Source organism: Entelurus aequoreus, linkage group LG26 (genome assembly GCF_033978785.1).
Source record: "Entelurus aequoreus isolate RoL-2023_Sb linkage group LG26, RoL_Eaeq_v1.1, whole genome shotgun sequence".
NCBI classification, from domain to species: domain Eukaryota; kingdom Metazoa; phylum Chordata; class Actinopteri; order Syngnathiformes; family Syngnathidae; genus Entelurus; species Entelurus aequoreus.
This window is the reverse complement of record NC_084756.1, coordinates 33,895,963-33,921,999: the sequence shown is the minus strand read 5'-3', so window position 1 is coordinate 33,921,999 and position 26,037 is coordinate 33,895,963. Positions and strand designations below refer to the sequence as shown.

General features: G+C 38.2%; 1 protein-coding gene across 2 annotated transcripts; it reads right to left on the bottom strand.

Moving 5' to 3' along the window:
• Positions 1-1,039: 1,039 nt before the first annotated feature.
• LOC133643102 (gastrula zinc finger protein XlCGF28.1-like) lies at positions 1,040-24,671 on the bottom strand. Of its 2 annotated transcripts, none has more exons than XM_062037514.1 (2): positions 24,409-24,671; positions 1,040-2,703 (listed from the first exon to the last, which is right to left on the bottom strand). In XM_062037514.1, exon 2 carries the CDS (start codon positions 2,651-2,653, stop codon positions 1,295-1,297), a length of 1,359 nt encoding a protein of 452 aa, XP_061893498.1. In that variant the 5' UTR covers positions 2,654-2,703; positions 24,409-24,671; the 3' UTR covers positions 1,040-1,294. The 2 variants fall into 2 exon arrangements, with proteins under 2 accessions (XP_061893498.1, XP_061893497.1); XM_062037513.1 differs by lacking the exon at positions 24,409-24,671 and adding an exon at positions 10,801-11,169.
• Between the last annotated feature and the right edge of the window lie 1,366 nt (positions 24,672-26,037).

The window sequence follows — 26,037 nt, the reverse complement described above, 5'->3', positions numbered from 1 at the left end:
TTTGCCTCAATCATCGCCAACTTTATATATTGCAAAGCTCATCTTTCCTTTAAGTGCGTAACCAACATCATTGATTTGGGACAGCACCACACTGTCAAAACTCCAGCCCTGGTCAACTAAGTATGGTGTGTACAAACCCCGTTTCCATATGAGTTGGGAAATTGTATATAAACGGAATACAATGATTTGCAAATCATTTTCAACCCATATTCAGTTGAATATGCTACAAAGACAACATATTTGATGTTCAAACTGATAAACTTTTTTTTTGTTGACAATAATCATTAACTTTAGAATTTAATGCCAGCAACACGTGGAGTGCAAAGAGGAAGAGAACCATCCGGATTGTTATAGGCGCAAAGTGTAAAAGGCAGCATGTGTGATGGTATGGGGGTGTATTAGTGCCCAAGACATGGGTAACTTACACATCTGTGAAGGCACCATTAATGCTGAAAGGTACATACAGGTTTTGGAGCAACATATGTTGCCATCCAAGCAACGTTACCATGGACGCCCCTGCTTATTTCAGCAAGACAATGCCAAGCCACGTGTTACATCAACGTGGCTTCATAGTAAAAGACTGCGGGTACTAGACTGGCCTGCCTGTAGTCCAGACCTGTCTCCCATTGAAAATGTGTGGCGTATTATGAAGCCTAAAATAGCACAAGGGAGACCCCCGGACTGTTGAACAACTTAAGCTGTACATCAAGCAAGAATGGGAAAGAATTCCACCTGAGAAGCTTCAAAAATGTGTCTCCTGCAAAAAAAAAAAAAGTTTATGAAGTTGAACATCAAATATGTTGTCTTTGTAGTGCATTCAATTGAATATGGGTTGAAAATGATTTGCAAATCATTGTATTCCGTTTATATTTACATCTAACACAATTTCCCAACTCATATGGAAACGGGGTTTGTATATCATATAAATGAGTTCATTTATAGAACCCTTCATTATTTAAAAAAGCATATAAAACACTATTATGAATAAGTATAAGTGAATTATGAATATCTACACATACAATGTTTATCGTATGTAACATATTTTATGTACTGTTTATTCTCACCTTTTCAGTCCAATTGTTCTGTTCATTTTAAAGTACACAAATGTGTATATTAACTCATGTACTTGACTGAAATAAAAGCACTAATCTGAAGAGTCTAATCTATAAATGTTAGAAATATAATAACAAGATTGTGTTACACACACAACAATGATGTCACACATGTTATATGTGCTGATCTTGTTACAAAGTCAAAGTTAAAGTTTGGACAGTTTATTTCAAATCCTGCATCTTCATTTGCTGCTGCTGTTCTCACCAGCACACTTGTGTTTCTTACACTGGTACTTAGAAGACAATCTTTCACCACACACACTGCAACTCAACACTTTCTCACCTGGGTGTGTTCTCATGTGTCTTTTCAAATGCTGACTTTGTATAAAACTTTTACAACATACTGAACATACATAAGGTTTTTCTCCAGTGTGTGTACTCATGTGTTTTTTCAAATAGTGCCTTTGAGTAAAATCTTTCCCGCAGATTGAACAGGAAAAAGGTTGTTCTCCAGTGTGTGTTCTCATGTGTTTTTTGAAATGGTCCCTTCGAGTAAAATCTTTACCGCAGATTGAACATGAAAAAGGTTGTTCTCCAGTGTGTGTTCTCATGTGTACTTTGAAATGGTGCTTTTGCGTAAAATATTTACCGCAGATTGTACATGAAAAAGGTTTTTCTCCAGTGTGTGTTCTCATGTGTCGTTTCAAATGTTGACTATGAGTAAAATCTTTACCGCAAATTGAACATAAAAAAGGTTTTTCTCCAGTGTGTATTCTCATGTGTTCTTTTAAACTTTGATTTCTTCCAAAACTTTTACCACATTCTGAGCAGGAAAAAGGGTTTTCTCCAGTGTGTATTCTCATGTGTATTTTCAAATGTTGCCTATGAGTAAAATCTTTACCGCAGATTGAACATGAAAAAGGTTTTTCTCCAGTGTGTATTCTCAAGTGTGCTTTGAAACTTTGATTTCTTACAAAACTTTTACCACATTCTGAACAGGAAAAAGGTTTTTCTCCAGTGTGTATTCTCATGTGTATTTTCAAATCGTGCTTATGAGTAAAATAATTACCGCAGATTGAACATGAAAAAGGTTTTTCTCCAGTGTGTGTTCTCATGTGTCTTTTCAGACTACGATGGTGTTTAAAAGTTTTGTGACAGTGAGAACATGTGAAGTGAGTGTTGTCAGTGTGACATGTTGCATCATCTTTAGAGTGTTCATCATCAGTGTCAGGAGAGTGTGACGTTGTGTCCTCACTATCTGATAGTGGAGCTAACATCTTGTCTGCTTGTGATCCTCCACAGTGGTCTCCATCAGCTTCTGTTGTCATGTGTTGTGTTGAGCTGCTGCTTGGAGGCTCCGCCTCTCTCTTCTCCTCACTTTCACCTTTGACCTCATCATCTTCACTCTTCACAGGGACACCAATCACTGGGGACTCCTCCAACCATTCAAGATGCTCTCCCTCCTGACTGACGCTGTGTTCCTCCTCTTCCTCTTTAAAATGGGAGATCAATGGGTTATTTTCTTCCCTTTGCAATTGTAATGTATGTGGCGCCTCTTCTTCCTCCTTAATGTGGAAGGGCTGTGGCTCCTCCTTGTCCATCCTGAAGCTCCACTTCTGTTGCTCAGAGAGAAGATGTTCTTCACAGACGTCTGCAGGACACAAGAAGACAAACATGCTCTTGAAGACAAGCCATCTTTGTTTAGTCACATGTTAGGAGCGATATTGATAGGATTTTACCAATTCAGATTTCATTTTCAATTCTGCTTTACCATTCGTTTATTTGTGGATTAATTTTGCTTTCAAAGTCGGTTAAAGGCCTACTGAAAGCCACTACTACCGACCATGCAGTCTGATAGTTTATATATCAATGATGAAATCTTAACATTGCAACACATGCCAATACGGCCGGGTTAACTTATAAAGTGCAATTTTAAATTTCCTGGCAAACTTCCGGCTGAAAACGTTTCGATATGATGACGTTTGCGCGTGACGTCAACAGTGGAAGCGGAAGTATTCGGAGCACATTGAATCCAATACAAAAAGCTCTGTTTTCATTTCAAAATTCCACAGTATTCTGGACATCTGTGTTGGTGAATCTTTTGCAATTTGTTTAATGAACAATGGAGACTGCAAAGAAGAAAGCTGTAGGTGCGATCGGTGTATTAGCGGCGGACTACAGCAACACAACCAGGAGCACTTTGAGGATAGCAGACGCGCTAGCCGAACGACCTCACCTTGACTTCCTCCGTCTCCGGGCCGCCGACCGCATCGGTGATCGGTAGGGTTGGGTATAGAGTATCGAGTATCGATTGGAACCGGGACTAACCTTCCGATTCTCCCGGAATCGTTCAAAAGTTTAAATTTCGATTCCTAGTTTCGATACCCAGTCCGCCGACCGGAAAAAAAGAATAAGTCCGCCGACCGGAAGAAGAAGCCGCTGAACACCAACGAAGAAGCGCCCACCGCCGGAAGTGTTAGCATAGCCGAGCGAGTCAGTCAAGCATGGATAGCGGGCGTCGGCGGTCGAAAGTGTGGCTTTATTTTACTTAAAAAATGTAACACGTGCGACAGGACTGTTTTGTGCTTAGGAGGGTGCACGTCGAACATGATGAAGCACCTCCGAGTTCATGGAGTACAAATAAATGCACTTCCCGTCTTCGACGCGCTGCGCCGACCGTTCTCCTCTGCCTCTTCCTCCGACGCCCAGCCTGGCACCAGCACTGCAGTCCGAATCCGGTAAGTAAAACAATATATATGCAATAAATAATGTGTTTTGCGCCAACGTTGAGGCAGCTAACAAATGAGCTCACATATTTTTTCATAGACAATTTACAACCTGCTAGCCAGGCTCCGCGATGTGCTCAGCGTACTCTGTTCACCGTAGCGGCAATGGGGAAGATGTCGCTGCCACAGACGGAAGAGTGCCACAGAAAGGTCACTGCACACATAGTCAAAAGACTGCATCCCTTTTCAGAGGTGGAATCTCTAACATTTAGGTTAGTTAAGCAATAACGTTAGAGCTAAGCTAATTGATACTGGGCTAAACAGTAACAGCAACATTACATGTTTGTTTATGTTTGCAGGGATATGGTGAAAACGTTCAACCCAAAATACATACCACCTTCCAGGGACTACCTGTCAAACACATTGATCCCGGCATGGTACAAGAAGAATCTGAATCGAGAATCGTCAGGAATCGGAATCGAAACAAAGAATCGGAATCGTTTGAATTCAAATGATACCCAACCCTAGTGATCGGGTGAAGTCCTTCGTCGTACCGTCGATCGCTGGAACGCAGGTGAGCATGGGTCGTGATGAGCAGATGAGAGCTGGCGTAGGTGCAGAGCTAATGTTTTTAGCATAGCTCTGCCGAGGTTCCGTAGCTAAGTTAGCTTCAACGGCGTCGTTAGCAACAGCATTAGTAAGCTTCGCCAAGCTGGAAAGCATTAACTGTTTATTTACATGTCCAGAGTTTGGTAGTATTGTTGATCTTCTGTCTATCCTTCCAGTCAGGGACTTATTTGCTTTGTTTCTATATGCAGTAAAGCCCGATGCTATCACGTTAGCTCAGTAGCTAAAGAGCTTCATCGATGTATTGTCGTGGAGATAAAAGTCACTGTGAATGTCCATTTCGCGTTCTCGACTCTCATTTTCAAGAGGATATAGTATCCGAGGTGGTTTAAAATACAAATCCGTGATCCACAATAGAAAAAGGAGAGAGTGTGGAATCCAATGAACCCTTGTACCTAAGTTACGGTCAGAGCGAAAAAAGATACGTTCTGCACTGCACTCTAGTCCTTCACTTTCACGTTACTCATCCACGAATCTTTCATCCTCGCTCAAATTAATGGGGTAATCGTCACTTTCTCGGTCCGAATCTTTCTCGCTGCTGGTGTAAACAATCGGAAAATATGAGCAGTCCTTCCTCCGGTGTCGTCACGCTACTTCCGGTAGGGGCAAGGCTTTTTTTTTATCAGAGACCAAAAGTTGCGACCTTTATCGTCGTTGTTCTATACTAACTCCTTTCAGCAAAAATATGGCAATATCGCGAAATGATCAAATATGACACATAGATTGGATCTGCTATCCCCGTTTAAATAAAACAATTTCATTTCAGTAGGCCTTTAAAAGGAGAACAGGTCGATTAGCACAAACAGTGAGGTCTTAAGAGGCCCCATGGGGTGCCAGAGGGCCCTAAGGACATTATTCTGCTTTGAAAATATATATAAAAAACACATATTTTTGGCTATAAATTAATAAGATACTACATGTTATCTTGGGGTATTACACATAACTTTTCTCCAGAAGGTCTTATTTTTGTGTGTCACCAACCGCCATCACCAACAACAACAACCTCTCTCCTTCCCGACTGCTGCCTTTAATAGAGCGACAGGTGATCAGACAAACACTCACAGCTGTGTAATCTACACACCTGCCGCTATTCTCTAAACTGGTCCTGACACGCCCCGCTTCTCTGCAGGCCACGCCCCCCCCCAGACAAGGTTTTAGAATGGCCTTCCCAAAGTCCTGACTTAAACGTGTGGACAATGCTGAAGAAACTAGTCTATGTCAAAAAAACAACAAATTTAGCTGAACTGCACCAATTTTGTCAAGAGTGGTGAAAAATTCCAGCAGAAGCTTGTGGGTGGCTACCAAAAGCACCTTATTGCAGGTAAACTTGCCAAGGGACATGTAAGCAAATATTAACATTGCTGTATGTATACTTTTGACCCAGCACATTTGCTCACATTTTCAGTAAACCCATAATAAATTCATAAAATAAGCAAACTTCATGTTTTTTGTGACCAACAAGTATGTGCTCCAATCACTCTATCACAAAAAAACAAGAGTTGTAAAAATTATTGGAAACTCGACAACCATGACATTATGTTCTTTACAAGTGTATGTAATCTTTTGATCGCGACTGTACATTGATGGAAACAGATCAGAATCATATCCATATTTAAGTGTTACTTCTTTCTAAAAACTCCTATAGTCATATTTACATCAGCTAATGTCTCGTGTGGTACAAAGTGCTTGGATTCGAGTGTCCTTGGTTAGAGTCAGAGCACTGTCTTTGTTGAGACTGCCATTACATTCCTAAGATAAGAAGCACAGCTAGACTGGGGAAACAGCAGGTGGGGGGGACAGGAGAAGGAGGAAGTAGAGAGGAGTTCCGGGGTTTTGGTAGACCGATCTGGACCGGGCTAGGGAATGCTTGGGTGCTGGATTGGTCTCAGGTTTGTCCTCTAAGCTTGGAGAATAAACCACAAAATACCAACTTCTGCCTGGTGATTGAATATAAACAACAGCATATTGCCATAAAAAGAATCTGGGAGAGACTAGCAATTTGAATTCCCCATTGGAGGAATGCTGGTCGACGCAACAACATACATACATACATTCATATAGACCCACACAAACATAGACACTAGGGATGTCACGGTATGAACATTTCTTATCCCGGTTATCATTATTATCGTGGTATTTTTCAAATTTGCTCAAAATTTTCTATAAGTTTTATTTAAAAATAACACATTCAAAAGTATGTACTTTGTAGAAGAAACATTATTGTAGACAACGTCACATGTACCTCCAGTAGAAATTAAATGTGCATATGAAAGCAATATGAGCATTATTAACAAAGTAATTTGGCAGAAACTAAAAAACAATTCAATACAAATAAATGTGCAAGTTGGCACATGATGGCCATAAGATGTAAGTGCACTTTTTGTCCTCGTATACAACAATAGTGTTGATACATGAGAGGTCTAGTCTTACACATATCAGAGAACACCTCTCAACTATTTGAAAGTTTGCCAATGAAATATGACAGCACTGCAGTGAGGTCTTTTGCCATTTTAAGGATGGAGCACAAGCAGCTGCTTCTGGAAGACATCAGGTATTGTATGTGTGATGTTGGTAGATGATGATGTACTGTTAGTGTGGCATCCAACTTGCCCTGTGCACGCCAACTCTGTAAATAAGGAATATGTTATATTTATTAGAGGGTGATTATTATTATAATCATCTGACTGACACACACACACTCTAATGTAAAAACAAAACAAGTTGCAGTGTTTCTGCTAGGATTTGTTTTTAACACTAAATTTAAAAGTAAGATAAAGTAGCTCTGCTACAGTACGTGTCGCTCTCACTGATAGCACCCAAATTTGGGGTTTTCAACAACGGTGCCGCGGCACACTAGTGTACCGTGAGATACAGTCTGGTGTGCCGTGGGAGATTATCTAATTTCACCTATTTGGGGTAAAAATATTTTTTGCAAAGCAGTAATTATAGTCTGCAAATTATGTGTTGTTGTTGAGTGTCGGTGCTGTCTAGAGCTCGGCAGAGTAACCGTGTAATACTCTTCCATATCAGTAGGTGGCAGCCGGTAGCTAATTGCTTTGTAGATGTGGGAAACAGGGGAGGCAGTGTGCAGGTAAAAAGGTGTCTAATGTGTAAACCAAAAATAAAAAAAAGGTGAGTGCCCCTAAGAAAAGGCATTGAAGCTTAGGGAAGGCTATGCAGAACGAAACTAAAACTGAACTGGCTACAAAGTAAACAAAAACAGAATGCTGGAGGACAGCAAAGACTTACTGTGGAGCAAAGACGGCGTCCACAATGTACATCCGAACATGACATGACAATCAACAATGTCCCCACAAAGAAGGATAAAAACAACTAAAATATTCTTGATTGCTAAAACAAAGTAGATGCGGGAAATATCGCTCAAAGGAAGACATGAAACTGCAACAGGAAAATAAAAATAAAAAAGAGAAAAAAATCACCAAAATAGGAGCGCAAGACCAGAACTAAAACACTACACACAGGAAAACGGCAAAAACTCTAAATAAGTCAGGGTGTGATGTGACAGGTGGTGACAGTACACCTACTTTGAGACAAGAGCTATATTGATGCATGCTTGGTTATGCTTTAATGTCATATCCAACAATTGCGACAACAACTTTTTACTGTCAACTGAGTTTAGTTTTTTAACTATTTCTGCTGGTGGTGTGCCTCAGCAATTTTTCAATGCAAAAAATGTGCCCAGGCTCAAAGAAAGGTTGAAAAACCCTGCAATAACAAGACACTATAGGCAACACTTAATAAAGTGTAACTAGAAGAATGACCAATGATGACATGTTCATTTTCAAACACTTTGCATCATGCACTCAGCTGTTGACTTACCTTGCATTGTATTATTGTGGATGGTGCTTCCATTGTGTGTAATATTACAGTGGCTAAAATATTAAATATACTTGTTAAATAAAGTGTCCTCCTTGTTTTTAATGAATAATTAAAGGCCTACTGAAACAATTTTTTTTTACTTAAACGGGGATAGCAGATCCATTCTATGTGTCATACTTGATCATTTCGCGATATTGCCATATTTTTGCTGAAAGGATTTAGTAGAGAACATCGACGACAAAATTCGCAACTTTTGGTCGCTGATAAAAAAAAGCCTTGCGTGTACCGGAAGTAGCGTGACGTCACAGGTTGAAAGGCTCCTCACATTTCCCCATTGTTTACAATGTAGCGAGAGCGATTCGGACCGAGAAAGCGACGATTACCCTATTAATTTGAGCGAGGATTAAAGATTCGTGGATGAGGAACGTCAGAGTGAAGGACTAGAGTGCAGTGCAGGACGTATCTTTTTTCGCTCTGACCGTAACTTAGGTACAAGGGTTCATTGGATTCCACACTTTCTCCTTTTTCTATTGTGGATCACAGATTTGTATTTTAAACCACCTCGGATACTATATCCTTTTGAAAATGAGAGTCGAGAAAGCCCGGAGACGGAGGAAGTCAAGGTGAGGTCACCGGCTAGCGCGTCTGCTATCCATCTCAAAGTCCTCCTGGTTGTGTTGCTGTAGTCCGCCGCTAATACACAGATCCCACCTACAACTTTCTTCTTTGCAGTCTTCATTGTTCATTAAACAAATTGCAAAAGATTCACCAACACAGATGTCCAGAATACTGTGGAATTTTGAGATGAAAACAGAGCTTTTTGTATTGGATTCAATGGGGTCCGAATACTTCCGTTTCAACGATTGACGTCACGCGCATACGTCATCATACATAGACGTTTTCAACCAGAAGTTTAGCGGGAAATTTAAAATTGCACTTCATAAGTTAACCCGGCCGTATTGGCATGTGTTGCAATGTTAAGATTTCATCATTGATATATAAACTATCAGACTGCGTGGTCGGTAGTAGTGGCTTTCAGTAGGCCTTTAAGGCCTACTATGCTACTGTATTTTAATGCTGTTCATGATGGTGGTACTTGGAGATCCAAGTATTTCCTGAGGTGGTACTTGGCGAAAAAAGTTTGACAACTACTGACGTAGTGACGTTGTGTTCGTTAGAAAGTTTCACAACTGTTCACGTTATCACACGCTTGTGCTACAGCATTCATCTCATTGTGCAACATGTGAATGTTTGAAGTGGAACTAAACGTGATCTCTGAAAGGGGTACACATTATTTCCAAAGCAGGGCCCCCATCCACATATACAACACTAGAACATATCTGATGAAAACCAACATTATTTTGTTATTTTAATTATAAATGTGCCAAACCACCTATTAGGGTTGTACGGTATACCGGTATTAGTATAGTACCGCGATACTAATTAATCATTTTCGGTACTATACCGTTCTCTGAAACGTACCGGTCCCGCACCCCCCCGCTCCCACGTCGAAGTCACGTCGTGACATTGCTGGTTTACGAGCAGACGAGCATGTTCGGCGGCACACAATCAAGGACTACCTACAAGCAGACACAGTGTGTAGACAGAAAAGGGAGAACAGACGCATTTTGGTGTAAAAAGTAAAGATAAAGGTGAAGTTATAACACTGAAACACCCTCAGGAAGAGATGCTTTAAGACATGGCTAGCTAGCTAGCGGATAAGGTCCATCCGCCATCGGCAGTGCTTTAGCTACTTCTAAATCACTAATCCTCGCCTCCATGGTGACAAATAAAGTACGTTTTGTGGAGATTGGTTTGAGATGGTATGAGATCAAGATGTCATCTTTAGATCAGGCTCTGTTTTTTCCACAATCACTGCCACATTAAAAAGTTAAAGTACCAATGATTGTCACACACACACTAGGTGTGGCCATATTATTATCTGCATTTGACCCATCACCCTTGATCACCCCTTGGAAGGTGAGGGGAGCAGTGAGCAGCAGCGGTGGCCGCGCGAAGGAATCATTTTTATGGTGATTTAACCCCCAATTCCAACCCTTGATGCTGAGTGCCAAGCAGGGAAGTAATGGGTCCCATTTTTATAGTCTTTGGTATGACTCAGTCGGGGTTTGAAGTCACAACCTACCGATCTCAGGGCGGACACTCTAACCACTAGGCCACTGAGTAGGTGTTGTAGTAGGTTAATGGCTGCACCAATATGAAGGAAATAACAGGTCAGTATAGCTTTTACACACATAAATAACTTGTCAAACCTGCCAGGTAGCAGGCTAGGTTGACAGCGTCAGTTACCATGGTAACTGACTCTGACTTAGGTTTGTGTAAACATTTTGATACACATTGTTACAAACTGAGAGGAACATCAACCTCTCATAAATATTGTGTGTCGGAAACTGTCTGGTTTTTATGAACAACATAAAACAATCAGTGCATCATTCTCACATGACAATTCATCTTCCTATAGACAATCTATTGAAGAATAGTGTTAATAATAAATATAAGGTTAGTAAAGATGTGAGAGTAGGAAGTAAACAAACCTGTTCTGTGTAACACAACTTGATGTTGTCGCTCCTTCTCCTCTTTTGTTGGACAAAGTTCCTCCTCGTACTCTGCTATGGTCCTTTCGCACATTTTCACACAATCACAACACTTTACACTCACACTTGATCTCTGCTTAGCGATGTGTTTTCATCACTTCCGCCTCTCTTTGTTAGCAGCTAACAAGCTAAGCTAACTAGCAGGCTAAGCTAGCATCAAAGTGCGCTCAGACTAATATACAAACAGTTATTATTACTCTATTTAATAGAGTGTAATAAAGGACATATATGTGTACATGGACGCACAGATTAAGAACAATGAACTGTGACGACTGCAATAACGTCTTCACCGTCAGACGCCATCTTGCCTTATCCTCGCCGTGTTTGCTTCGCGCGCAGTCTTGTCAGATCTCGCGAGAGAAACAAGCAACAAGGTCTTTTCCAGATCTCGCGAGAGAAACAAGTAACCAGCTCTCTTCCCCCCACCCCCGGTACAACTATTTCAACATTCTGAAAATAAAAGTAAACATGTTCATTTTACATTTTCAAAACAAAGACATACAACTTCCATCCATCCATTTTCTACCGCTTTTTCCCTTTGGGGTCGCGGGGGCGCTGGAGCCTATCTCAGCTACAATCGGGCGGAAGGCGGGGTACACCCTGGACAAGTCGCCACCTCATCGCAGGGCCAACACAGATAGACAGACAACATTCACATACAACTTATTTTCGTAAAAATATTCAAATATTTAACAATGTATTGAAACAACAGTAGCATAAGGAAAGAAAAAAAAGAAATGTACATGTATATATATATATATATATATATATATATATATATATATATATATATATATATATATATATATATATATATATTTTAAATTTTATTTTATTTTATTATTATTTTTTTCCCCTTGATTAGCCATCCATCCATCCATCCATTTTCTACTGCGTATTCCCTCCGGGGTGACGGGGGGCGCTGGAGCCTATCTCAGCTACAATCGGGCGGAAGGCGGTGTACACCCTGGGCAAGTCGCCACCTCATCGCAGGGCCAACACAGATAGACAGACAACATTCACATACAACTTATTTTCATAAAAATATTCTAATATTTAACAATGTATTAAAACAACAGTAGCATAAGAAAAAAAAAAAGAAATATATATATATATATATATATATATATATATATATATATGCAAATATCTATATATATATATATATATATATATATATATATATATATATATATATATATATATATATATATATATATATATATATATATATATATATATATATATGTATGTGTGGGAAAAAAATCACAAGACTATTTCATCTCTACAGGCCTGTTTCATGAGGGGTTTTCCTCAATCCTCAGGAGGATTGAGGAAAACCCCTCATGAAACAGGCCTGTAGAGATGAAATAGTCTTGTGATTTTTTTCCCACACATACATATTACGCTCTACCACGGTATCGAGCACTATTTTTTGGATAATCTAATTAAGACATATATATATATATATATATATATATATATATATATATATATATATATATATGCAAATATCTATATATATATTTTTTTTAAATTTTATTTTATTTTATTATTATTATTTTTTTCCTTGATTAGCCATCCATCCATCCATCCATTTTCTACCGCGTATTCCCTCCGGGGTGACGGGGGGCGCTGGAGCCTATCTCAGCTGCATTCGGGCGGAAGGCGGGGTACACCCTGGACAAGACGCCAAGACAGTTTGAGACACACAATATTTATGAGAGGTTGATGTTCCTCTCAGTTTGTAACAATGTGTATCAACATGTTTACACAAAAGTCACACAGTCACCGGGGGAATATTCCAGAGAGCAGGTTAAGTGCAAACTCCTGAGTATGTAAAATGAAATGAACTCATATCGTGTTCTACACTTGGTGAATGTTCATATTCATGTGGGAGAAAGCAAAGCATCAGGTTTGAGTAAACAGTGGTATTTCAGTTTGAGCACATGACAAGATAAGGACCCTTAGTTTGATATTGGCAGGGGAATTGGATCACTTCTCGTAGTAAAAGAGGCCCTAATTGGGACTTGGGAATGCAAAAGTGACAACCATATCCTTGAAAGGAGACTACTTGTCTAGCTCAAACGCCAACCTCAAAAGCGGTTGTTTTCCAGACACTTACACACCAACATCTCCTTTCGTGGTCAGGTGGTGCTGTTTAGCTTTAGCGCACACCCAGACAGTGAAAGAAGGAATATATAAAAGGATGGTTTGGCTTCTCCGGGAGAGGAGTCCTCCATATTTGACCTGACCTCCTCCCAGGAACTGCAGTCCTGTGTAAATGACGCTCGCTGGTAATAAAGCAACTTTTGTTTCAGTAAAGCGTCTCCGACGTCTCTTTTGATGCAGCCGCACTGCCGTGTCGCCCTTCTGTCCGGACGACCATGACAAGACCACTTCAAAAGCTACAGAGTTTTACCTCCAAAAATAGAGAGGTAAGACAAAGTCAGAGTCAGTTGCAGAAAACACTGAAAGGGATTGGCGCGGTTGGGAGAGTGGCCGTGCCAGCAACCTGAGGGTTCCTGGTTCGATCCCCACCTTCTACCAACCTCGTCACGTCCGTTGTGTCTTTGGGCAAGACACTTCACCCTTGCTCCTGATGAGTCGTGGTTATTGCCTTGCATGGCAGCTCCCACCATCAGTGTGGGAATGTGTGTGTGATTGAGTGAATGTGGAAATAGTGTCAAAGCCCTTTGAGTACCTTGAAGGTAGAAAAGCGCTATACAAGTATAAGCCATTTATCATTGTTCCTATAAGCCCTTTGTTCAAATGTTTGTTCCACTTGGCATCTTGTCTGACTCGCACCATGCACAGCCTTCCTTGTCACATATTGTTCCTTTTCCCGCTATCCATCCACTAATTCAAACTGATCCAGCAGCGCGATTTAAGATTATTTTTACTTACAAAAATCAAGGAACCAGGATACTCGGGAAACAAAATAAAAGGTAGCCTATATAAAACCACATATATGTGCACATGTATGCACTGATTAAAAATACAGAACTATAATGCCCACGTTTAGACTTTCTCCAACAAACGCTATCTTGCTTTCCCCTCCTTCTTCTTCTTCTTTCTATTTCCAGCAGACTAGTAGAACATCTTAGGTGTATTGCTGCCCTCCACAGGTTCTTAACGGGATTTCCTCCTTCTGTCCTATGGCCCACACTACATTCTACAGTCCGGTAGGTGGCAGTATGAACCTTTCAAGTCATGGCTGCAAACTGCCAGTAAGAAGAAGAAGTAATAGAGCTGGTTGCTTGTTTCTCTCGCGAGATCTGACAACATGTTTAAATAGAACAATTGACAGGTTGACAACATCCAAACAAACCAAGACATCTCCAACACATCTCAACATTACACACATCCTCCAGGCTGACTTAGTCTAGATGATGAAGTAAGCTGGAAACTACATGTAAGTCATATAAAGATAACATTTACAAAATTGACTGCGATAATAAATACAATAAAATACATACCCACAAATATTAATTACATTTATTGTACACAACTTTAGTTGAAGCATACATTGTTTATTGCATAAAGGTCTGGGGACATACATATACAACAATCACACAACAATATTCATATTACACAAGAGAGGAATAAAGACGATTAATAAATTGGATTATAGAGACCCAACAAATGATTCATAAAGTCACACATTTTAAAATTGTATAAAACACAACTGCTCAAATGATGTATAAAATAAATAATAATATGCTTCCAGAAGTGGTCCAGAAGATGTTTCACATGTGAACCAGTAAATATGCACTAAGAGGGATTTATGTGTACTCAAAAGCAGAGGTATGAACAAATGTAAAAAAATATGAACATCATTTAAAGGAGTTCATTTATAACATCATTAAACATTAAAAATGATTTCTGAATATCTATATACACATAAAAAGTATTTGCAACATGTTTTGTCCTGTTTATTCTCACCTTTACAGTCAAAGTGGTGTGTTCATTTTTAAATAACAGTACACAATGTTGTATATTAAAACATGTACTTGACTGAAAAAAAGCAATAATCTAAAATATCTAATCTATAAATGTTAGAATCTATGTGCTGATGTTGTTAGAAGGTCAAAGTACAATTTTTGACAGTTTATTTCAAATCCTGCATCTTCATTTGCTGCTGCTGTTCTCACCAGCACACTTGTGTTTCTTACACTGGTACTTAGAAGACAATCTTTCACCACACACACTGCAACTCAACACTTTCTTACCTGTGTGTGTTCTCATGTGTCTTTTCAAATGTGGACTTTGTATAAAACTTTTACAACATACTGAACATTTATAAGGTTTTTCTCCAGTGTGTGTACTCATGTGTGTTTTGAAATGGTCCCTTCGAGTAAAATCTTTACTGCAGATTGAACATGAAAAAGGTTTTTCTCCAGTGTGTATTCTCATGTGTGCTTTGAAACTGTGCTTTTGAGTAAAATCTTTACCGCAGATTGAACATTAAAAAGGTTTTTCTCTAATGTGTGTTCTCATGTGTCTTTTCAAATGTGGCCTATAAGTAAAATCTTTACCGCAGATTGAACATGAAAAAGGTTTTTCTCCAGTGTGTGTTCTCATGTGTTCTTTTAAACTTCGATTTCTTACAAAACTTTTACCACATTCTGAGCAAGAAAAGGTTTTTCACCAGTGTGTATTCTCATGTGTACTTTTAAACTTTGATTTATTACAAAACTTTTACTACATTCTGAGCAGGAAAAAGGGTTTTCTGCAGTGTGTATTCTCATGTGTGTTTTCAAATGTTGCCTATGAGTAAAATCTTTACCGCAGATTGGAAATGAAAAAGGTTTTTCACCAGTGTGTATTCTCATGTGTACTTTTAAACTTTGATTTATTACAAAACTTTTACTACATTCTGAGCAGGAAAAAGGGTTTTCTCCAGTGTGTATTCTCATGTGTATTTTCAAATTGTGCCTATGAGTAAAATCTTTACTGCAGATTGAACATGAAAAAGGTTTTTCTCCAGTGTGTATTCTCATGTGTCTTTTCAAAGCGTGCCTATGAGTAAAATCTTTACCACAAATTGAACATGAAAAAGGTTTTTCTCCAGTGTGTGTTCTCATGTGTCTTTTCAGACTACGATGGTGTTTAAAAGTTTTGTCACAGTGAGAACATGTGAAGTGTGTGTTGTCAGTGTGACATGTTGCATCATCTTTAGAGTGTTCATCATCAGTGTCAGGAGAGTGTGACGTTGTGTCCTCACTATCTGATAGTGGAGCTAAGATCTTGTCTGCTTGTGATCCTCCACAGTGGTCTCCATCAGCTTCTGTTGTCATGTGTTGTGTTGAGCTGCAGCTTGGAGGCTCCGCCTCTCTCTTCTCCTCACTTTCACCTTTGACCTCATCATCTTCACTCTTCACAGGGACACCAGTCACTGGCATCTTGGTGACATCAACCTCCTCCAGTCCTTCAAGATGCTCTCCCTGCTGACTGATGCTGTGTTCCTCCTCTTCCTATTTAATGTGAGGGCTCAGTGGGTCCTCCTCTTCGTCCTTAACGTGAGGGGTCAGTGGATCCACCGCTTTCTCTTTAAAATGGTGTGTCAGTGGGTCCTCCTCTTCCTCTTTAAAATGGGGTGTCAGTGGATCCATCTCTTCCTCCTTAATGTGAGGGCTCAGTGGATCCACCACTTCCTCTTTAAAATGGGTAGTCAGTGGGTCCTCCTTTTCCTCTTTAAAATGGGGTGTCAGTGGATCTACCTCTTCCTCCTTAATGTGAGGGCTCAGTGGATCCACTGATTCCTCTTTAAAATGGGGTGTCAGTGGGTCCTCTTCCTCTTTGAAATGGGGTGTCAGTGGGTCCTTCTCTTCCTCTTTAAAATGGTGTGTCAGTGGGTCCTCCCCTTCCTCTTTAAAATGGTGTGTCAGTGGGTCCTCCTCTTCCTCTTTAAAATGGGGTGTCAGTGGATCCATCTCTTCCTCCTTAATGTGAGGGCTCAGTGGATCCACCACTTCCTCTTTAAAATGGGTACTCAGTGTGTCCTCCTCTTCCTCTTTAAAATGGGGTGTCAGTGGATCCACCTCTTCCTCCTTAATGTGAGGGCTCAGTGGGCCCTCCTCTTCCTCTTTGAATTGGGGTGTCAGTGGGTCCTCCTCTTCCTCTTTGAAATGGGGTGTCAGTGGGTCCTCCTTTTCCTTTTTAAAATGGGTGATCAGTGGGTATTCCTCTTCCTTCTTAATGTGGGAGGGCTGTGGCTCCTCCGTCCGTATCTTGAAGCTCCACTTCTGTTGCTCAGGGTGAAGATGGTCTTCACAGATGTCTGCAAGATAAACATACCATGCATTCAGTACTTTTACATGCACTTAGGAAAAACTAGCTATCTTATGAACTGTCTTGAAATCTCAGTGACGCACAAACACGCTGCTCTTCACAACATTATTCACAGGAAAATAAAAACAAAACAGGACGACAGTACTTTTTACTATGGATAGACGATATGGTTTTAAATTGATTTTGCGATTTATTATTTCGTATAGAATTACTAATAGAACCATTTTAAAACAGGCTACACAGACTTCTAATTTAGTTGCTGAAATATGCAGTAAAATATTACATCATTTCCAGTATTATTTTCTCATAGAAAGTAACCAGATATTAACAGTAAATAAACAAGTACATTATTAATAAATGTTTCCACAAAATAATACAATTAGAAATGACACAATATGTTATTGCATATGTCAGCTGCCAAATTAGGAGCTTTTGTAACCAGTTTTGAAATTCTTCTATTATCAATCATATACCAAATTATATATTGTGACATGTATTTGTATTAGGATATAGATTTGAGGTCATATCGCCCATACCAAACATTGCTTTGCTGAGTCATTTTGTTTAGCCCACCAAATATATTTATTTTGTAATATTATTCAGATGTGTGTGTATGTTTAAAATGTTTGTAAAAAATATTTTGTATTTATTTATTATTTTTATGTTTATTATTTACTTATTTTATTAATTTTTTAAAATTATTTTTAAAATCGTATTATTTATTTGCGTGTGGCGTCGCGCGGGTCTCGCTTCCTGTTGGGTGGGGTCCGTGCCCGTGTGGCCCGACCTTGCGCTGTGGGGTCTCTGTTGGTGACCTAATGCAGTGGCGGCGCAGCCCCCATGTCTGGTCTGGATGCTGTGTCTCTGTTGTTTGGGTGGTGGTGTGTTTGTGCGGGTTTGAGTTGGGGTGGTTAGGTCTTTTGGTGGGGGGAGGTGATAATGTCTCTTGTTTGCATGTTGGCGTTTGGGCTGACTGGCCCTGACTGGTCTCCGTGATCCTGTTGGCGTGTGGTTGCCGGTCGCAGTTTTTTCGATCACTTTGATTTGATAGAGTGGTGCTGGCTGTCTGGTGGTATTGCAGCTGCTGTTTCTGCTGCCGTTTGTTTGTGGTGTGGGCACCCGTGGCTGCTGGGTCTGGTGCAGGGGGGTGGCTGATGTTGTGACTGGTGGCAGCGCGCGCGCGTGGTGGTTGTCGGTGCTGACGAACTTGCCGGCTTCATACTGATTTATTGTCGTGTTGGTTGGATTGTCGGGTGTGGGCCTGGGGTGCCCTTGCGCCCTGCCGCGCCACCCTTCACGCCCGGTGTCAAGCCGTCGTCTGGGGCGGGCTTGTTGGGAGTTGTCCCTGGGTGACGGGGGTGCGCATCCGGACCTGTGGGGCTTGGGGGAGGAGATCGGCTGGTTCTCAGTGGGCGCCGGGACTTGATCGCTGTCTCGCCGCCCTGTGTATGGATATATATGTGTGTGTGCGTGCGTGTGTGTGTGTGTGTGCGTGTGTGTGTGTGTGTGTGTGTGTGCATGTGGATGGATGGATGTAGGTATGTATGTGTATGTATGTATATGTGTGTGCATGTATGAGTACAGGTATGTGTGTGTTTAAAGATGTGTATGTGTATACAAGCATATGTATGTATATGTGTGTGTATGTGTATGGTGTATGTATATATACAGTATACATATATACATATATATATATATGCTGTATGTATGTATACATATATATATATATATATATATATATATATATATATATATATATATATATATATATATATATATATATATATATATATATATATATATATATATATATATATATATATATATATATATATATATATATACACACTACCGTTCAAAAGTTTGGGGTCACCCAAACAATTTTGTGGAATAGCCTTCATTTCTAAGAACAAGAATAGACTGTCGAGTTTCAGATGAAAGTTCTCTTTTTCTGGCCATTTTGAGCTTTTAATTGACCCCACAAATGTGATGCTCCAGAAACTCAATCTGCTCAAAGGAAGTTTTGTAGCTTCTGTAACGAGCTAAAGTGTTTTCAGATGTGTGAACATGATTGCACAAGGGTTTTCTAATCATCAATTAGCCTTCTGAGCCAATGAGCAAACACATTGTACCATTAGAACACTGGAGTGATAGTTGCTGGAAATGGGCCTCTATACACCTATGTAGATATTGCACCAAAAACCAGACATTTGCAGCTAGAATAGTCATTTATAACATTAGCAATGTATAGAGTGTATTTCTTTAAAGTTAAGACTAGTTTAAAGTTGTCTTCATTGAAAAGTACAGTGCTTTTCCTTAAAAAATAAGGACATTTCAATGTGACCCCAAACTTTTGAACGGTAGTATATATATATATATATATATATATATATATATATATATATATATATATATATATATATATATATATATATATATATATATATATATATATATATATATATATATATATATATATATACATATATATATATATATATATATATATATGTATATATATATATATATATATATATATATATATATATATATATATATATATATATATATATATATATATATATATATATATATATATATATATATATATATATATATATATATATATATATATATATATATCCATTCATACATCCAAGCCCAGACTTCCCTCTCCCCAGCCACTTTGTCCAGCTCCTCCCGGGGGATCCCGAGTCGTTCCCAGGCCAGCTATAACGGTTACCGGGAGGGCATTCCATATATATATATATATGTTTATATATATATATATATATATATATATATATATATATGTATATATATGTATATATATATATATATATATATATATATATATATATATATATATATATATATATATATATATATATATATATATATATATATATGTTTATATATATATATATATATATATATATATATATATATATATATATATATACATATATATATATATATATATATATGTTTATATATATATATATATATATATATATATATATATATATATATATATATATATATATATATATATATATATATATATATATATATATATATATATATATATATATATATAACGTTAGCCATTTTGTATGTGTCTGATAACGTTAACGTTATCTTGTAGCCTACACCACTCCAGAGATTGCAGGTCTGTCTAATAAACTAGTGCTTTCTTTCTTTCTTTAGTTTATTTCGTGCATGAACACACTTACAGCATAACACATCACAGTTTCATATCATTTCACTTTAAATCATGTCCGAAAAAGAGTAGGAAGAAGTAAAGCTTATTTAGTCCTACCCCTTTCCCACTTCAGAGCATTTACAAATATATACATCATTTACTGACCTTTTTATAATAAAATAACATCTGTGAATTAGTATATACAACAGTTTTGTAATATGTAATTAATTAATTCAGTCATTATTAATATACTGAGATGAAGAATATCTTATTTTCAATAAGGTTGAAAGTATTTCTCATAATTCTTTGTACTTTGTAAGCACTATTAATTTGAACAAGCTCTTAAAGTGGATCATATCAGTACAATGTTTAACTTCATTACTTAATCCAGTCCATCATTTAATTCCACATACTAATACTAAAGACTTAATAACAGACACCCTAGTCTTCACATTCAGTGTTGATGACCGAAGTGCTGTTATCAACCAAACCTAACCCCCCTCACCCCGGATTGTAAATAATGTAAATAATTCAATGTATATACTCTGATGATTAACTTGTGTGATGACTGCATTATGATGATAGTATATATTTGTACCATGAATTGATTTAAGTGGACCACGACTTAAACAAGTTGAAAAACTTATTCGGGTGTTACCATTTAGTGGTCAATTGTACGGAATATGTACTGTACTGTGCAATCTACTAATAAAAGTCTCAATCAATCAATCAATTCAGCTAATGTCCCCCCTAATTCTATGCTATGTCTGTCCCTCATTTTCCCTCCAGGACAAGGACGTGCAGTCATTCTTGGAGGAGGCCACACTGATGGACCCCAGAAGGTTTAGATACAGACTGGAGGAGGATGTCGTCAAACCTATCTGTGTGTCCAAGTTAGTTCCACGCCAAGCGAACATGTTTTTTCCACCGTTGGCGACACGATTAGCGAAGAGCGGGTCAGACTTGATCCTGAAAAAGCAGATATGCTAAATTTTTGGAAGAAGAATTGTTGATTGATGACTGTGGTGTTCTTAGTGTCATAGTGTGTGTAGTTAGTATGTTCCAATAGCAGCAGAAGTGCACTTTTTGGAGAGCTGTATTATTTTCAGTTTTGTGCCCAAAGGACTGATTTTATTTAACACTATATTATTATTTATACACCTATAGTGATCACAGAGACAAGTTGTTTTTGTGTTACTGTATATATTTGTTTTTCTGAAAAATCCCACTTAATATACTTTGGGTAACAACAGTCAATATTTATTTATTGTTATTTTTTAGGGGGGTAACAGTCAATATTTATTTATTTTTATGTTTTTTAAATTTTCTTATAAAATAAAAGTGAGCTTTTGTTAAACCAAATATTGTGTTTTTTCCCATATGCAACAACCTATCTGGATTCGATAAGAGAATCGATAAGAGAATCGATAAGGAATCGGTTCGATAAGAGGATTCGATAATGGGCTCAAACTCGATAATTTCTTATCAAACATCATCCCTATTCCCAAATGCTGTAATAAATTAAGCATGATGAGTTGAGCATATGTCAGCATGTGGCCCCACTTTTAACTCTTTTTCACAAACGCTTATTGCAAACGCTTATTTACAGTAAGTCATTAATTTAACTTGGTCATTATTTTGTCTTAGTAAAACAATATTTACTAAGTCAAAATAATGACATACTTAGTATCTCAGGTAATTAAAGTTAAAGTAGCTCCTCATTTTCCTTTTTGATATAGGGGGGTTGTGACTGATTTTGCTCCATTCTTGAGGTCCGCTCTTGCTGCTCAGGGAGATGTTTTTCAATACACAAGTTAGACGAACAAATGCTTTAAAAAGTCCAGGTTTACCCAGTCACATGACACATTGTCCTGCACCAGTATATGTTTTGATAATGTCTCTGAGGATCTCATCAGTCACCACGTTGGCATTCAAGATGTCAAAACCATACCGTACATCAGGGAAGCAATACAAAAACTCATGAAAAAAATTAACACAGCAGTAAAACACTTATATACAAACAAGACAGCTGCTTGTGCACCCGAAAGAGAACAAAGAACATGACTAAAAAAAATAAAACCTACTTTTCAGAAACCTGAGACCTGGCTCAAATGTTTGTAATAGTGGTTTACAAGCAAATGTTCATATTTGCCACATTTACATGTTAAACTAGTGTTTTACTTTTGTAGCTGTTTGTATTAATGGCGCCACTGAAGTAGCACCTGTTTGCATTAGTTCTGTGATATTTTAAAGGGAGACTGCACCTGCACATTTTCTTTTAGAATTTGGCTAAACATGACTAGATTACATCAGTAAATAGCTGGATAAGGCTTTAAAGTATTTTTTAAACTTTTTTTCCTGAAATGTCGAACCAATAGCAACATGGTGTTTTATGCGGCGCTAATGTTTTGGTTAATTTAGCACCAAAAAGACATCAGGGGATTTCACAAACACCTTTATTACGTGTGTCTAAGAGGAGCATCGACATTTGCATTTAAACTGTAAAATCCTGTTAATGATTTATTTACTCTACTTATTTACATATCAACATTTTCCTTTAGGAAACTTTCACATACAATGGATTTGTGTGTTGTTGTAGCTTGTATGCTGCAATGTTTAACATCAACAAAACATAGCTAATTAGTAATAATAAACTAGATTCATTCATCTATCATAGGTGTTGAGACATTGCTAGACAGCAGAGAAGTAACTAAATCCAAATAAACATCGATATTATTTTTTTTAAGATATCTGGCTTGTATCTTCAGTAGGGATGTAAATCGTTAAGAATTTATCGATATGATACCCCAATTGATATTCCTTATCGATACAAGTATTTATCAGTACTATATGTAATTTGTGGAAATAAAAAGGAAAAAAAAGGCATTTTAATTAGCATCTCTATTAGCACAAGAGGTTGAACACCTCCAACATGATGTTCTGTAACATCTCAGAGCAGGGAAGTCTTTTATCAACAGCTGTTTATTTGAAGTATTGAAGAAGTCAACTATGTGTGCAGTGCAAGGTGAAATGCAGTTATGTCATCTTCTTGTAAAGAACACACACATCAAACTTTTGCGTGTGGTTGCTCCCTTATTTGTCATTATTCAAAGCTGATTTTAATGTGTAGCAGCGGCAGCTGAACTCAATGTGACAACGTGTCATAGTTACGTCAGTCAACTAGAATTAAAAATACCAATAGTTGTGTCATTAGTCCAGAATCTCCACAGTCCTCATGGATGACATAATTAGGAACCAGTACTAAAAAAAAAAAGATACTTGGTATACATCCCTAATCTTCACCACTAAACCTTTGAAATATGCTGACATATGTGCTGCTAAAGGTAAATAAACAGTAGCCATATTGAATGTTTGACTTCACTTGACCACGTGAGGTAAGGAGGACGGCCTCCAGGTCACATGGTTACACCCCAGCAATTACATTGTTGATGATATGACCGGGGCGGTATAGCTCGGTTTGTAGAGTGGCCGTGCCAGCAACTTGAGGGTTCCAGGTTCGATCCCCGCTCCCGCCACCCTAGTCACTGTCGTTGTGTCCTTGGGCAAGACACTTTACCCACCTGCTCCCAGTGCCACCCACACTGGTTTAAATGTAACTTAGATATTGGGTTTCACTATGTAAAAGCGCTTTGAGTCACTAGAGAAAAGTGCTATATAAATATAATTCACTTCACTAATTCACACGATTGATGAGCATTCATTTTTAAATGGACGTATTAAAAAGCAAATATATATCCATCTTTAGTCATAAATGTGGCCCCCGGATGAACATTTGATTTTGATTTTGATTTTTATTAAGGATCCCCATTAGCTGGTTGCCTCAACAACCCACTAGTCTTCCTGGGGTTCACAATTCAATACAATTACAAGTAAAAGCATATAATTATAACTACACAATACAGAAAAAAATAAAAGCATCAATAAAAAACAAGCAAACAATTTACAGTCACAGAATAATAATTACCATATAAATAAAACTACACAATATACATGTGTCACAAACATTGTATTAGATGATATGTGCTTACTTGGACTGTGATGAAGCTGTGAGGACTCAGGTGCTTTGTCTTCATGCTCTTCAGTCTTCACAGAGACAACAGTCAGTGGAAACTTGGTGAGATCAGCCTCCTCCTGCCCTACAACACACTCTCTCTACTCTTCTTCTTTAAAATAAGTGAGCTGTGGATCCTCCTCGTCCCCTTTAAAATGTGAGGGCTGTGGATACTCTGAAGTGAAACTGTCCCCCTGCAGATGAGGGAGACATTCTTCTTGGTGTCCAATCAGCTGATGGATGTCTACAGGACACAAACAAAACACATTTTAACTCCTACATGCTAAATATTAAATCGTACATGAAATATAGGGCTGTGGCTATTGAAAATGTTATTAATCAAGTGTTCTACTGGAAATGTTTTCGATTAATCGAGTAACTGGATAAAACATTGTGTTGCTTGGTTAAAGACGAATTTAAGCGACTATAAGACATTTCACTTAATAATGAACGGCCAATTGGTTTGAGATGGTATGAGATCAAGATGTCATCTTTAGATCAGGCTTTGTTTTTTTCGACAATCACTGCCACTATAAAAAGTTAAAGTACCAATGATTGTCACACACACACTAGGTGTGGCCAGATTGTTCTCTGCATTTGACCCATCACTAGGGATGATACTCGAAACCGGTTTTCCCGATTGTTCGATAAGAAAAGAACCGACTCCTCGGACTCAAATTTCTTTTTGAGAACCGGTACCCTTTATCGAGACCACTACAGTGAAGTAAAAGAGTTGGTTCTTTATTCCAATCCCTGGGAACAAATCCCGTCCCGACCAGAAATGCCCCGTGTGACATCACAAGAAATGACGTCACGTAGCTCAGTCATTAGGCGCAGATAGGGAAAGCAGGAAAAAAATGGACAGGAAAAAGCGCTCCAAGGTGTAATAAAGTTCAAAACAAAAGGTATAATCCAATGAATAACTTTACTGAGAGATTTGAGCAGGGTACAAACACATGACCAACACTTTTACCACCAACCGGAAACATAGCAACCAGGCTAGCAACGCACCTCCTTTACAGCAGTTGTCGCAACGTTCTTACATCGACCGCAGCACATACATATATACAACATATGACATCTCCCTTTTTTAACTTTTGTTTTTCTTTCCTTGAAACAAAACAAAATCAGACTGTGTATGTGTTGTCTGTCTAATTATAAATAATGCAGACGAGGCGTGTTGGGTGAGTTCTTGACGTTTACTTTCACAGCGTGCTCATAACCTCATTCTTAGCTGCCGGGTGGCGACATGCAACAACACTTTTCAGGGATACCGCGCATGCTCGTCACTCCCGTTGCATGCTGGGTAGTGTAGTTGTTATATTCCCTAGCTCATAACATCACATCTTTCCCCTTATAAAGAAATAATTTTAACTCAATAAAGTGTATTTCTTTTTTTTTAGCTTTAACTTTTCATTTTTTAGCATTGTAACCACATTTGCAAACAACTTTTCTCTTCATAGAATTTTCTTTCAATAAAGAAATAAAGTGCAAAAATGTAAAAGCATCATAAATAGTTATGTCAACACTTTATTTTTTATTTTTTTTAAAACAACTCGAAAAAACCAAGAGTTCTTAACAACTCTCAATCAGCCTCTTAGGTGGC

What these genes read in the sequence shown, in the direction of transcription:
- LOC133643102 (XM_062037513.1), bottom strand. Translation starts at nt 10,894, where the DNA reads ATGTGCGAAAGGACCATAGCAGAGTACGAGGAGGAACTTTGTCCAACA. An exon ending in AGTTGTGTTACACAGAACAG is followed by an intron (nt 2,704 to 10,800) that starts GTTTGTTTACTT and finishes TGTGTCCTGCAG; the next exon opens with ACGTCTGTGAAGAACATCTT.